The following is a 13,998-nucleotide window of genomic DNA, read 5'->3' as shown; positions in this document are numbered from 1 at the left end:
TTGTGTTTGGCCAGGTAAACTATAAGCTGTGTTGTGTTTGGCCAGGTAAACTATACACTGTGTTGTGTTTGGCCAGGTAAACTATACACTGTGTTGTATTTGACCAGGTAAACTATACACTGTGTTGTGTTTGGCCAGGTAAACTATACACTGTGTTGTGTTTGGCCAGGTAAACTATACACTGTGTTTTGTTTGACCAGGTAAACTATACACTGTGTTGTGTTTGGCCAGGTAAACTATAAACTGTGTTGTATTTGACCAGGTAAACTATACACTGTGTTGTGTTTGGCCAGGTAAACTATAAACTGTGTTGTGTTTGACCAGGTAAACTATAAACTGTGTTGTGTTTGGCCAGGTAAACTATACACTGTGTTGTATTTGACCAGGTAAACTATACACTGTGTTGTATTTGACCAGGTAAACTATACACTGTGTTGTGTTTGGCCAGGTAAACTATACACTGTGTTGTGTTTGGCCAGGTAAACTATACACTGTGTTGTATTTGACCAGGTAAACTATACACTGTGTTGTGTTTGACCAGGTAAACTATACACTGTGTTGTGTTTGACCAGGTAAACTATACACTGTGTTGTATTTGACCAGGTAAACTATACACTGTGTTTTGTTTGACCAGGTAAACTATACACTGTGTTGTGTTTGACCAGGTAAACTATACACTGTGTTGTGTTTGACCAGGTAAACTATACACTGTGTTGTGTTTGACCAGGTAAACTATACACTGTGTTGTGTTTGACCAGGTAAACTATACACTGTGTTGTATTTGACCAGGTAAACTATACACTGTGTTGTGTTTGACCAGGTAAACTATACACTGTGTTGTGTTTGACCAGGTAAACTATACACTGTGTTGTATTTGACCAGGTAAACTATACACTGTGTTTTGTTTGACCAGGTAAACTATACACTGTGTTGTGTTTGACCAGGTAAACTATACACTGTGTTGTATTTGACCAGGTAAACTATACACTGTGTTGTGTTTGACCAGGTAAACTATACACTGTGTTGTGTTTGACCAGGTAAACTATACACTGTGTTGTATTTGACCAGGTAAACTATACACTGTGTTTTGTTTGACCAGGTAAACTATACACTGTGTTGTATTTGACCAGGTAAACTATACACTGTGTTTTGTTTGACCAGGTAAACTATACACTGTGTTGTATTTGACCAGGTAAACTATACACTGTGTTGTATTTGACCAGGTAAACTATACACTGTGTTGTGTTTGACCAGGTAAACTATAAACTGTGTTGTGTTTGACCAGGTAAACTATAAGCTGTGTTGTATTTGACCAGGTAAACTATACACTGTGTTGTATTTGACCAGGTAAACTATACACTGTGTTGTATTTGACCAGGTAAACTATAAGCTGTGTTGTATTTGACCAGGTAAACTATAAACTGTGTTGTGTTTGACCAGGTAAACTATAAACTGTGTTGTGTTTGACCAGGTAAACTATACACTGTGTTTTGTTTGACCAGGTAAACTATAAACTGTGTTGTATTTGACCAGGTAAACTATACACTGTGTTGTATTTGACCAGGTAAACTATAAACTGTGTTGTGTTTGACCAGGTAAACTATAAACTGTGTTGTGTTTGACCAGGTAAACTATACACTGTGTTGTATTTGACCAGGTAAACTATACACTGTGTTGTATTTGACCAGGTAAACTATAAGCTGTGTTGTGTTTGACCAGGTAAACTATAAGCTGTGTTGTGTTTGACCAGGTAAACTATAAGCTGTGTTGTATTTGACCAGGTAAACTATACACTGTGTTGTATTTGACCAGGTAAACTATACACTGTGTTGTATTTGACCAGGTAAACTATAAACTGTGTTGTGTTTGACCAGGTAAACTATAAACTGTGTTGTGTTTGACCAGGTAAACTATACACTGTGTTGTATTTGACCAGGTAAACTATACACTGTGTTGTGTTTGACCAGGTAAACTATACACTGTGTTGTATTTGACCAGGTAAACTATACACTGTGTTGTATTTGACCAGGTAAACTATAAACTGTGTTGTGTTTGACCAGGTAAACTATAAACTGTGTTGTATTTGACCAGGTAAACTATACACTGTGTTGTATTTGACCAGGTAAACTATACACTGTGTTGTGTTTGGCCAGGTAAACTATACACTGTGTTGTATTTGACCAGGTAAACTATAAACTGTGTTGTGTTTGACCAGGTAAACTATACACTGTGTTGTATTTGACCAGGTAAACTATACACTGTGTTGTGTTTGGCCAGGTAAACTATAAACTGTGTTGTATTTGACCAGGTAAACTATAAACTGTGTTGTGTTTGACCAGGTAAACTATACACTGTGTTGTGTTTGACCAGGTAAACTATACACTGTGTTGTGTTTGACCAGGTAAACTATACACTGTGTTGTTGTGTTTGACCAGGTACACTATACACTGTGTTGTATTTGACCAGGTAAACTATACACTGTGTTGTATTTGACCAGGTAAACTATACACTGTGTTGTATTTGACCAGGTAAACTATAAACTGTGTTGTATTTGACCAGGTAAACTATACACTGTGTTGTATTTGACCAGGTAAACTATACACTGTGTTGTATTTGACCAGGTAAACTATACACTGTGTTGTGTTTGACCAGGTAAACTATAAACTGTGTTGTGTTTGACCAGGTAAACTATACACTGTGTTGTATTTGACCAGGTAAACTATACACTGTGTTGTATTTGACCAGGTAAACTATAAACTGTGTTGTGTTTGACCAGGTAAACTATACACTGTGTTGTGTTTGACCAGGTAAACTATACACTGTGTTGTATTTGACCAGGTAAACTATAAACTGTGTTGTGTTTGACCAGGTAAACTATACACTGTGTTGTATTTGACCAGGTAAACTATAAACTGTGTTGTGTTTGACCAGGTAAACTATACACTGTGTTGTATTTGACCAGGTAAACTATACACTGTGTTGTATTTGACCAGGTAAACTATAAACTGTGTTGTGTTTGACCAGGTAAACTATACACTGTGTTGTATTTGACCAGGTAAACTATACACTGTGTTGTATTTGACCAGGTAAACTATACACTGTGTTGTATTTGACCAGGTAAACTATAAACTGTGTTGTGTTTGACCAGGTAAACTATACACTGTGTTGTATTTGACCAGGTAAACTATAAACTGTGTTGTGTTTGACCAGGTAAACTATACACTGTGTTGTATTTGACCAGGTAAACTATACACTGTGTTGTATTTGACCAGGTAAACTATAAACTGTGTTGTGTTTGACCAGGTAAACTATACACTGTGTTGTGTTTGACCAGGTAAACTATAAACTGTGTTGTATTTGACCAGGTAAACTATAAACTGTGTTGTATTTGACCAGGTAAACTATACACTGTGTTGTGTTTGGCCAGGTAAACTATACACTGTGTTGTATTTGACCAGGTAAACTATACACTGTGTTGTATTTGACCAGGTAAACTATAAACTGTGTTGTGTTTGACCAGGTAAACTATACACTGTGTTGTATTTGACCAGGTAAACTATAAACTGTGTTGTGTTTGACCAGGTAAACTATACACTGTGTTGTGTTTGACCAGGTAAACTATAAACTGTGTTGTATTTGACCAGGTAAACTATACACTGTGTTGTATTTGACCAGGTAAACTATACACTGTGTTGTGTTTGACCAGGTAAACTATACACTGTGTTGTATTTGACCAGGTAAACTATAAACTGTGTTGTGTTTGACCAGGTAAACTATAAACTGTGTTGTATTTGACCAGGTAAACTATACACTGTGTTGTATTTGACCAGGTAAACTATACACTGTGTTGTATTTGACCAGGTAAACTATAAACTGTGTTGTGTTTGACCAGGTAAACTATAAACTGTGTTGTATTTGACCAGGTAAACTATAAACTGTGTTGTATTTGACCAGGTAAACTATACACTGTGTTGTGTTTGACCAGGTAAACTATACACTGTGTTGTGTTTGACCAGGTAAACTATACACTGTGTTGTGTTTGACCAGGTAAACTATACACTGTGTTTTGTTTGACCAGGTAAACTATACACTGTGTTTTGTTTGACCAGGTAAACTATACACTGTGTTTTGTTTGACCAGGTAAACTATAAACTGTGTTTTGTTTGACCAGGTAAACTATACACTGTGTTTTGTTTGACCAGGTAAACTATACACTGTGTTGTATTTGACCAGGTAAACTATACACTGTGTTGTGTTTGACCAGGTAAACTATACACTGTGTTTTGTTTGACCAGGTAAACTATAAACTGTGTTGTATTTGACCAGGTAAACTATACACTGTGTTGTGTTTGACCAGGTAAACTATACACTGTGTTGTGTTTGACCAGGTAAACTATACACTGTGTTGTGTTTGACCAGGTAAACTATACACTGTGTTGTGTTTGACCAGGTAAACTATAAACTGTGTTGTATTTGACCAGGTAAACTATACACTGTGTTGTGTTTGACCAGGTAAACTATACACTGTGTTTTGTTTGACCAGGTAAACTATAAACTGTGTTGTGTTTGACCAGGTAAACTATACACTGTGTTTTGTTTGACCAGGTAAACTATACACTGTGTTGTATTTGACCAGGTAAACTATACACTGTGTTGTGTTTGACCAGGTAAACTATACACTGTGTTGTATTTGACCAGGTAAACTATAAACTGTGTTGTATTTGACCAGGTAAACTATACACTGTGTTGTGTTTGACCAGGTAAACTATACACTGTGTTGTATTTGACCAGGTAAACTATACACTGTGTTGTGTTTGACCAGGTAAACTATAAACTGTGTTGTGTTTGACCAGGTAAACTATAAACTGTGTTGTGTTTGACCAGGTAAACTATACACTGTGTTGTGTTTGACCAGGTAAACTATACACTGTGTTGTGTTTGACCAGGTAAACTATACACTGTGTTGTGTTTGACCAGGTAAACTATACACTGTGTTGTGTTTGACCAGGTAAACTATACACTGTGTTGTGTTTGACCAGGTAAACTATACACTGTGTTGTGTTTGGCCAGGTACACTATAAACTGTGTTTGACCAGGTAAACTATAAACTGTGTTGTATTTGACCACGTATGGCCCCCACTGAGCTATGTAGCTCTTTCTCAGAAGCAACCTGGCTAGCACAATTGATAGCGCAACGATGTTGAGAGTTATAGCACCCAAAAACTCTAACCGCACGTGGATTCTAAATGCGGGGGGAAAAACCGCTAAGACCCCGAGAAAATCCATGCAACCACAGGGACAGAGAACATGCTTACTCCAAATATATAGCGGGCGTCAGGGTCAGGATCAGGATCGAACCCACGACCTCCTGTATACCGGGCGAGGTAGTTAACATCTCGGCACCACGGAGGCCCGGGTGGAAGGGTCTGACCCCAAGCGCTTGGGATAACCGTCGCACGGGTGGCTACCTACGGCGCGAAAGAAGTTCAACATACGTACATTTCTGAATTAAGCAACGCATGCTGACTTTACACTGGTGGGGTGTGGGGGTGGGCGAAGGCAAAGAGCAACTTCTGATACAGGCACACTACTCTGGATATAAGCACAGCTGGACTCCCCCCCCCCCCCCCCCTCGAGCTGCCGCTGTTTTACCTCACAGAACCCAGAAGTTCAAAAGAAGTGAACTTGGCGAGTGAAGCCCATTGAGCTTCCACGTCCTTCTCAAGGGGCGACTCGGCCAACAGGCGACAGCAAAGCGGCACAGATTACAAAGCGGCACAGATTACAAAGCGTCACAGATTACAAAGCGGCACAGATTACAAAGCGGCACAGATTACCAAGCGTCACAGATTACAAAGCGGCACAGATTACAAAGCGGCACAGATTACAAAGCGGCACAGATTACCAAGCGGCACAGATTACCAAGCGGCACAGATTACAAAGCGTCACAGATTACAAAGCGGCACAGATTACAAAGCGGCACAGATTACCAAGCGGCACAGATTACAAAGCGTCACAGATTACCAAGCGGCACAGATTACCAAGCGGCACAGATTACCAAGCGTCACAGATTACAAAGCGGCACAGATTACCAAGCGGCACAGATTACAAAGCGGCACAGATTACCAAGCGTCACAGATTACCAAGCGGCACAGATTACCAAGCGTCACAGATTACCAAGCGTCACAGATTACCAAGCGGCACAGATTACAAAGCGGCACAGATTACCAAGCGTCACAGATTACCAAGCGGCACAGATTACCAAGCGGCACAGATTACAAAGCGTCACAGATTACCAAGCGTCACAGATTACCAAGCGGCACAGATTACAAAGCGGCACAGATTACCAAGCGGCACAGATTACCAAGCGGCACAGATTACCAAGCGTCACAGATTACAAAGCGGCACAGATTACAAAGCGGCACAGATTACAAAGCGGCACAGATTACAAAGCGGCACAGATTACAAAGCGTTACAGATTACAAAGCGGCACAGATTACAAAGCGGCACAGATTACCAAGCGGCACAGATTACCAAGCGGCACAGATTACAAAGCGTCACAGATTACAAAGCGTCACAGATTACCAAGCGGCCTATGCAGGCTGAATGGGGAGGGGGGGGCAGCTGTTAGCACGCTGCGCTACGAACCTGGCAACCCGAGTTTGATTCCCGCTCACGGCAACCAACACCAGTGACAATTATCTGAACCGGTTCTGGGCCTCCCCTAGGTCGACTCGGCCTCGAATGAGTACTGGGCGTGGTGCTGGTCACCCACCTCCTGCTTCCTGTGCCATGCCGGGCTTCACAGGTCCTACTCGCTAACAGCACAGAGGATCATTTGTCGTGTGTGTGTGTGTGCGCGTGTTTGCAGGGAGCATCGGCTCTCTGTGCTGGGACCCCGTGCAGAAGCTGCTGTTCTCCGGCTCGTCCGACAACGCCATCATCATGTGGGACATTGGCGGCCGCAAGGGCACAGCCATCGAGCTGCAGGGACACAGGTGGGCACCACGGCGCCGGCCACATCGTCATTTCGATGTGTGTGTGTGTGTACGTTGAACTTCTTTCGCACCGTACGTAGCCAACCGTACGAATCGAGAATTAAGTGTGCTGCCGTGTGTGACCCCTGGAGTCATTATCTCTTCCGCGTGTGCTGCCCGGCCCCCACCCCCTCCTCCCCACCCCCACACCCCCCCCCCCAACGTGCCGGCTCAGGAACAAAGTGCAGGGCCTGTGCTACGCTCAGCCGACGCGGCAGCTGCTGTCCTGCGGCTCGGACGGATCCATCGTCGTGTGGAACATGGACGTGCGGCGGCAGGAGGTGCACGAAAGGGGGGCGGGGGAGTGAGGGAGGGGCGGCTCCGTGATAAAAAGACGATGCCTCCGAAAGCGAGCGACGCCGTAGAATGTTAACGTGAAACGAGGGGCGCACTCCGGACTGTCCAGGCGCTCCGGGAAGCGAGCCGCACCTCGGGCGTGTGTCCGTAGACTCGGCACGAACCTGACCTCGCTCGCGCACCTCCTGGGTTACCAGACACCACCCCCTCCACCCCCGAGCGCCCCCCACCCCACTGACCCTGCCCCCCCCCTCCTTACCGCCCTCTCTGCATCGCGTCAGACCCCACAGTGGCTGGAGAGCGACTCGTGCCAGAAGTGCGCGCAGCCCTTCTTCTGGAACTTCAAGCAGATGTGGGACAGCAAGACCATCGGCCTGAGACAGGCAAGACGTGCGGGAGACGTGGGGGTGTGCGCGCGTGCGGGTGTGTGTGTCTGTGTGTGCGCGTGCGGATGTGTGTGCGTGCTTGCGATTTGTAGAGCTCCGGGTAGAATACGCACCGAGTGTTTTATGCGTTTAAAAAATATAAATTACGTACGGCTTGACATTTTTCTCATTCGTAATTGATATTTGGGTTAGGCTACGTATTGGCGAGCAAAATAATCTGTTCATCCTAAAGACTAACCCCAATATCAATTACAAATCACAGCATTGGCTGTGAAAATCTTAGGTGTTAAGCTTCAATTTGACATGTAAAAATTATACAGCGGACTAGAGCTGCGCATCGATAATTACGCGCGTGTGATTTTCACCAAGCCAACTCGTTTATCAACCTGGCCTGGACCTCCTCTAGGTTGACCCAACCAAAAATGAGTACCCGCCGTGGTGTGGTCAATGTAGCCGCCGTGACTTCGACAACAGGGCATTGAGAAGGTGCAGCGGCACCCGTTGTGTGCATAGGGAGACGATCGTAGGTACCTCGGAAGTAGTTCCGTGAAGTCTCCTTCTGGACGCCGTTGTCTATATTGGGGTTGCGCTGCTATCCGCTCGAGTGCCGAATGGAACTGTATCGGTGTCATCGCACGATTCCAGTTGCACTATTCGGCCTTAATAGGTGCTCGCCGACAGCGCTTGCCCCGCACAGCTCTGCACGGCTCAATCATTCGTTCGCATTGCCCGAAGCAACGTCGCTTGCGTCGCTCGGTGTCACACCCTGGAGGTGCCCGTATGCCACGGGTCATCGCCGTTCCTTTATTTCAAAAGCTCAATGCAACGGGGAGGACCCCAAACCCCGAGCTCTTTGAATCGACTGACTGACCGGCCCGTCGCTTGCCGGAACGTGGGCTGGCTTCCCCCCCGGCTTTGGGTGTCACTGTGTCACCGTGCTCATCCCCTCGTCTTCCTCCCCTCCTCCTCCTGCGCGCAGCACCACTGCCGTAAGTGCGGCATGGCGTTGTGCGCCAAGTGCACCGCCCAGCGCTCCACCATCCCCATGCTGGGCTTCGAGATGGAGGTGCGAGTGTGTGACCCCTGCTACGAGTCCATAACCGACCAGGAGTGAGTGCCCCTTGCCTACCCCCCCTGCCCCTGCCACGCCACGCCACACGCACAGCACTCGTCGCGATAAGATTTGTTGATATGGGGACGGTCCTGGAATTGGCGTCTTGCGTTCGGGGTGGCAGGAACTTGATTCGATTGAACGTGTGTGTGAAGAGCTTCGCGGCTCATCGGATTCCTGCAGTCTCAATGAAGATCCCGAGATTTTGATTCTGAGGTTCGCGGTTCGAATCCAGCGGCCGCCCTGATTAATGCTAAGGTTGCGTATTATTAGCCGTCTGCTTGACACGTCATTTGTAGGAGTAGGCCTTCGTGTGCCGGCGTCAACGGTCCACGTTTGCCAAAAATTACCGGCAAGCCGCAAGTTACCCATTCGGAATCTACGCGGCAGTCGTCGCCCCCGACTGCGAAAGCTTGACGGGACCTTTTGAGACTTTGCTGTGTAAACAAGCTTGGTAATAATGACGATGGCGGTGATGACGCACGTACTCTGCACGTTCACCTGCGCACGTTCACCCGCGCGTCTCCGTGCGTGCCCTGCAGCCGCGCCCCCATGGCCACGTTCCACGACAGCAAACACAACGTGGTGCACATGCAGCTGGACCTGACGCGAAGCTGGCTGCTGACCTCCGGCACCGACAAGGTCATGAAGGTAACGGCCGTCGGGGACATCTCTCGTGAACGCACGCAGTCCAGTTTTGCGCCTCGTGCTCCCACGTGCGCGTGCCGCCGTTGGCGGCGTGGTGAAGTGTGGTGAAGTATGGTGAAATACCCTCGGTGACCCGCGCGGCTTGGGGAGGCCCCCTCGGTTTGGGGAGGCCCCGTCGTCCGGCAGTGGATTTGTAAAAGGATTCCCCTGCCCCATCGTCTTCTCTTTCGCGAGCTCTTAGGAAAATAACTAATAACCTTGCTCCATTCCAGAAACGTGTTACACTCTGACCTCTTCAGCAACTGTGCAAGCGCTGTTTGTTGCTGGCCACTTCACGTTTGAGCGCGCGGGCCTGTGCTCGGCAATTGTGTTTAAAAAAAGAAAGGCAAGTGCAGTATATTTACGCGTTTTGGAGGTTACACAAACAATTTAAACTTGTGACACAAATCAACGGGCTGTTGAACCTCAAGATAAAAATTTCCCTCCTGCGAATTCTCCATCAGCTCTACATCCTATTTTTATTTTACCAGGTAAGGCCCGCTGAGCTCTGTAGCTCTATTTCATAAGCGACCTGGCCACAAATGGTCGCTCAACGAAGTGGATTTTGACGTGTAAATTTAAAGCAACCAAATTGCGGAACACGCGCAATCCAAATACACAAAAGGCTGGGATCGAACCCACGATCCTCCTGCATGCCAGGCAGGCGAGGCAGTTGAACATCTCGTCAGATGCGGCGGTCCCCAGGCCATCGAGTGCACTCGCTCGAACTCTCGCTCGAACTCGAGCGCGGAACTGAGACGCGACGAGGAAGCAACGATGTTCCGGGCGACCTCGCGGCGCGACCCCTCGGCCGTCTGACCCATTGACCCTCGGTCCGCCTGCTCTGCGTCCGCAGCTTTGGGACGTCGCGTCCGTCATCTCGTGAGGGGGGTCACGCCGGGTCACGCCGGGTCACCGGGCCTGGCGCGGTCGACGTGGGGGTGGGAGAAAGTGAAGGCGACGACCGTGACGATGACGACGAAGAATATGAACCACCACCACCGCCACCACCGCTGCTGCTGCCTGCTGCACTCGGATCTGCCGCCAGGGTCCTCCTGCTCCCGCGTGGTGAACGTGGCTACGTTCCGCGCGGGGGCGCTCATCCAATCCGCGATATCTTTACTGCACGGCACACGCGCACACGCACACACGCACTCGTACTTGTGTGCAGACACTTAAGACGCGCACGTGTGCAGACGCGTACAGGCATGTGTTTGCAGACACATATACACATGCCCACGTGTGTCCAGATACTTGTACACACACGTGCGCACGCATACACATGTGCAAATATGCATAATAGTACTCGCGTGCGCGCACACGTACAGGGATGCATGCATATGTACATGTGCAGCGACACAAGCATATACATGCGCATGCATACGCACGCGTATACATTTGCCACAGACACAAATGAATGCGTGAACACCGATACGCACACACACACTAACACGTGCACTCACATACACGTGTATGAATGCGCACGACTATACGTACACACACACGTGCTTGAACACAGCTACACACACATCTGTGGACACGCACATACACACACACACATATACTCACGTGTGCACACAAACAACGACTCTCTGCAGCCTTATAGACTTGATAGAGGCACATGCTGTTAGCGAGCACCTATTGAGGTCAAAATGGCGCACACGAGGCTGGTGCCGCCAGTGGTACAAGCCGGCTGGTGTTCACACACCAACACTCGGTACTCATTTAGGGCCAAGTTCACCTATTGGAGGGTCGGATATCACTCGCCACCGATGTTAGCCACGGCCGGGAATTGAACCCAGGTCAGCGAGATCGTAACGTGGTGCGGGGGAACCGCTTGCGACGCCGCTCCCCCCGCACGTTCCGAGCGCGCACGTTCCCGAACAAAAAAGCCACTTCCGCTGTTGGCTCCGTCACTCTTTGCGAGCGTCTTCCGCAGGCTCAGAGACCCGTTCGTGCTGTCGGCGATCGCCGAACGAGTCGCAACATTCGGCACAAGAACGCTCGCACGGCAGCGGGGCCCGTTGCCCGTGCGTTTGAAGAACGGCCGCAGGACTGCTTCTGAAATCCCCTTCACGTGTCGGACCCATTTTTTGTTGGTTCACGCACTTAAATGACGCGTGCACTTTTTTGGCACCCGAGCCGCCGCCGCCGCCGCTGCAGAGAAATGTTGATCGCGTGACGGTCAAACAACGTGCTTTTAATGTTCACCGCTGGAATGCATCCAAATTGAGTGCGAAACCAAGTTTCTTTTCTTGTTCGTTTGTCCGTGCGGTCATTGACGACGAGGTCAGAGAGAGGCCATCGGCCCGCTGTGTTCGAGATCCTGGGCTTAATCGCGGGCAGCAGCCGACACCCCGCACTCAAACCCAGGATCTCAGTGGAGCTGGCTTGGTGCCCCCTGAACTCCTGACCCCCCCCCCCACCTGACCCCCCCCCCCCACCTGACCCCCCCCCCCCCACCTGACCCCCCCCCCCACCTGACCCCACCTGACCCCACTTCACTTTGCACAGAATCGGTCTCGCGAAATACAGCTTTTTGGTACAACTATCGCAAGCCCTGCCCTGGGTGAACTCCTCTGGCAGAGTCACTCTGGCAGGAGTTGTGCCATTGCTCAACACGGGATCCGATTTTCTCTCCCCCCCCCCCTACCACCTTCAATGGAACCCCGATACCTCCATTGCCACCTGCAGTTCGTGGTGTAATTGTGTAACTAAGCAAACCTTCCCCCCCCCCCTCTTGACACAATGAGCCAAGAAGGAAGAGGAGGGTGCAGTATTTATCTCCCGTAACATCACCATGAATGATATGCACACAGGTTTTTTTAAATTCGAGATCCATTTTAGCAACGCAGACTTGTAGGGGACAAACATATCCATCCCAGGTTGCCCACCATTCATCTGTCGGCCGTTACCATTCCCAATTAGTTAATGCTGATTCCATGGAAATCGTGCACTCATTCAGAGTAAAAAATGCGGTAATTCCATCGTGAACGAAATAAAATCTGGCTTTTGGTTGTTTTGAGTGTGGATTGTGGACTCCAAATTGCAGCAGAAGGTGACAGTCCAGTCTCCACGTCAGGTTTTCATGCCAGCCAGTCGGCTTTGATTTCTTGTGTTAAAATTGCCTTGTGAATTGGGGGTAATGACGGGGCAGCGATCCCTTCATGACTATCCATCCGTGCCACGACTTTTGCGGACTGTGTACGCGCCAGTCAAATGGACAACATTCGCGCAACGGCCGTGAGCGTTGTGCAAAAGTATCCGCGCACCCTTGTGGTTGATTGTGGATTGCCAAAATGTGTCCGATCGGATTCGTGTAAGCGGCAAATGTGGACGTGATTTCACTTCCCCGAGTTTCTCAGCGGACGGGTGGCGTCATAAAATGCCGCCACGGCATGGCCAAGAACAAAATGCAGTCATCTCTTTCACCTTTCTCTCCACGTAAAGAAAAAAAATATATAAAATCTTACACAGCCCATGATCCCTAACGGCCTCTCTGGGGAGTGCATGATTTCAGCAGCATTGATTCAGTACAAGCAAACTACTGGTTTTGATGTACAGTGTCTCGTCAGCAGTCGGGCTCGCTTGAGTCTGTGCTGGTGAACTGTGAGATGGCAATGGACCCTCTCTCGCTCTCAGACAGGGTTCCCACTGATGTCTCTTGTCTTGGCCCGCGAGTTCTAATTCCGTACGGCAACGGTCTGCAAACGATATTCAGTCCCTGCGAGCATCTTGGGCTGCATTCAACGGGTGCCCGAGGAGGGTGGGGTGGGGCGGCATTTGACCAGGAAATTACTACGGCGCATCCAGTCACTGCCTTCGCGACAAGGGGGGGGGGGGGCCTCTTGCAGTGACACAAGAAGCGACCGGCGCTTTCCACGTGCGGTGGTTGTCCACCCAAGGTGTTTTAAAGTCCTCCTGGGCTCTCAGGAAGCGGTTCCACCCCCACCCCCCTAACGCGATGGCGAGGGGGCAACGCGCGATGCTTTTGGAAGCGCGCAGCTCCTCGTTGCCCTGCTCGCTTTTGATCAAATCTGGAATGGGCGACTTCCACCCCCCACCACCACCACCCACTTCCACGCCGATCATTCTTCCACCCCCCCCACCACCACCACCCACTTCCACCCCCCACCACCACCACCCACTTCCATCCACCACCAGCACCACCACCCACTTCCACGCCGATCATTCTTCCACCCCCCCCCACCACCACCACCCACTTCCACCCCCCACCACCACCACCCACTTCCATCCACCACCACCACCCACTTCCACGCCGATCATTCTTCCACCCCCCCCACCACCACCACCCACTTCCACCCCGCCCACCACCACCACCCACTTCCACCCCGCCCACCACCACCCACTTCCACCCCCCCACCACCACCACCCACTTCCACCCCCCCCACCACCACCCACTTCCACCCCCCCCACCACCACCCACTTCCACCCCCCCCACCACCACCCACTTCCACCC

The 13,998-nt window shown here is 48.9% G+C and overlaps 1 protein-coding gene across 4 annotated transcripts in view; it reads left to right on the top strand.

Annotated features, from left to right (window-relative positions):
• The window catches only part of WDFY2 (WD repeat and FYVE domain containing 2), a 39,699-nt gene extending 25,825 nt beyond the window's left edge, over nt 1–13,874 (top strand). For 3 of the 4 annotated variants that reach the window (XM_078876110.1, XM_078876109.1, XM_078876111.1), the window contains exons 8-13: nt 6,872–6,998; nt 7,213–7,318; nt 7,616–7,717; nt 8,700–8,830; nt 9,374–9,482; nt 10,375–13,874. In XM_078876110.1, the coding sequence (XP_078732236.1) occupies nt 6,872–6,998; nt 7,213–7,318; nt 7,616–7,717; nt 8,700–8,830; nt 9,374–9,482; nt 10,375–10,404 (605 nt within the window). In that variant the 3' untranslated portion in view covers nt 10,405–13,874. The remainder of the gene's footprint in view (nt 1–6,871; nt 6,999–7,212; nt 7,319–7,615; nt 7,718–8,699; nt 8,831–9,373; nt 9,483–10,374) is intronic. The other variant, XM_078876112.1, reaches the window with a different exon arrangement.
• Nucleotides 13,875–13,998: the final 124 nt, after the last annotated feature.

This window comes from Lampetra fluviatilis, chromosome 43 (genome assembly GCF_964198595.1).
Source record: "Lampetra fluviatilis chromosome 43, kcLamFluv1.1, whole genome shotgun sequence".
In the NCBI taxonomy this organism is placed as follows: Eukaryota; Metazoa; Chordata; class Hyperoartia; order Petromyzontiformes; family Petromyzontidae; genus Lampetra; species Lampetra fluviatilis.
This window is presented reverse-complemented; position numbering and strand designations above follow the sequence as displayed.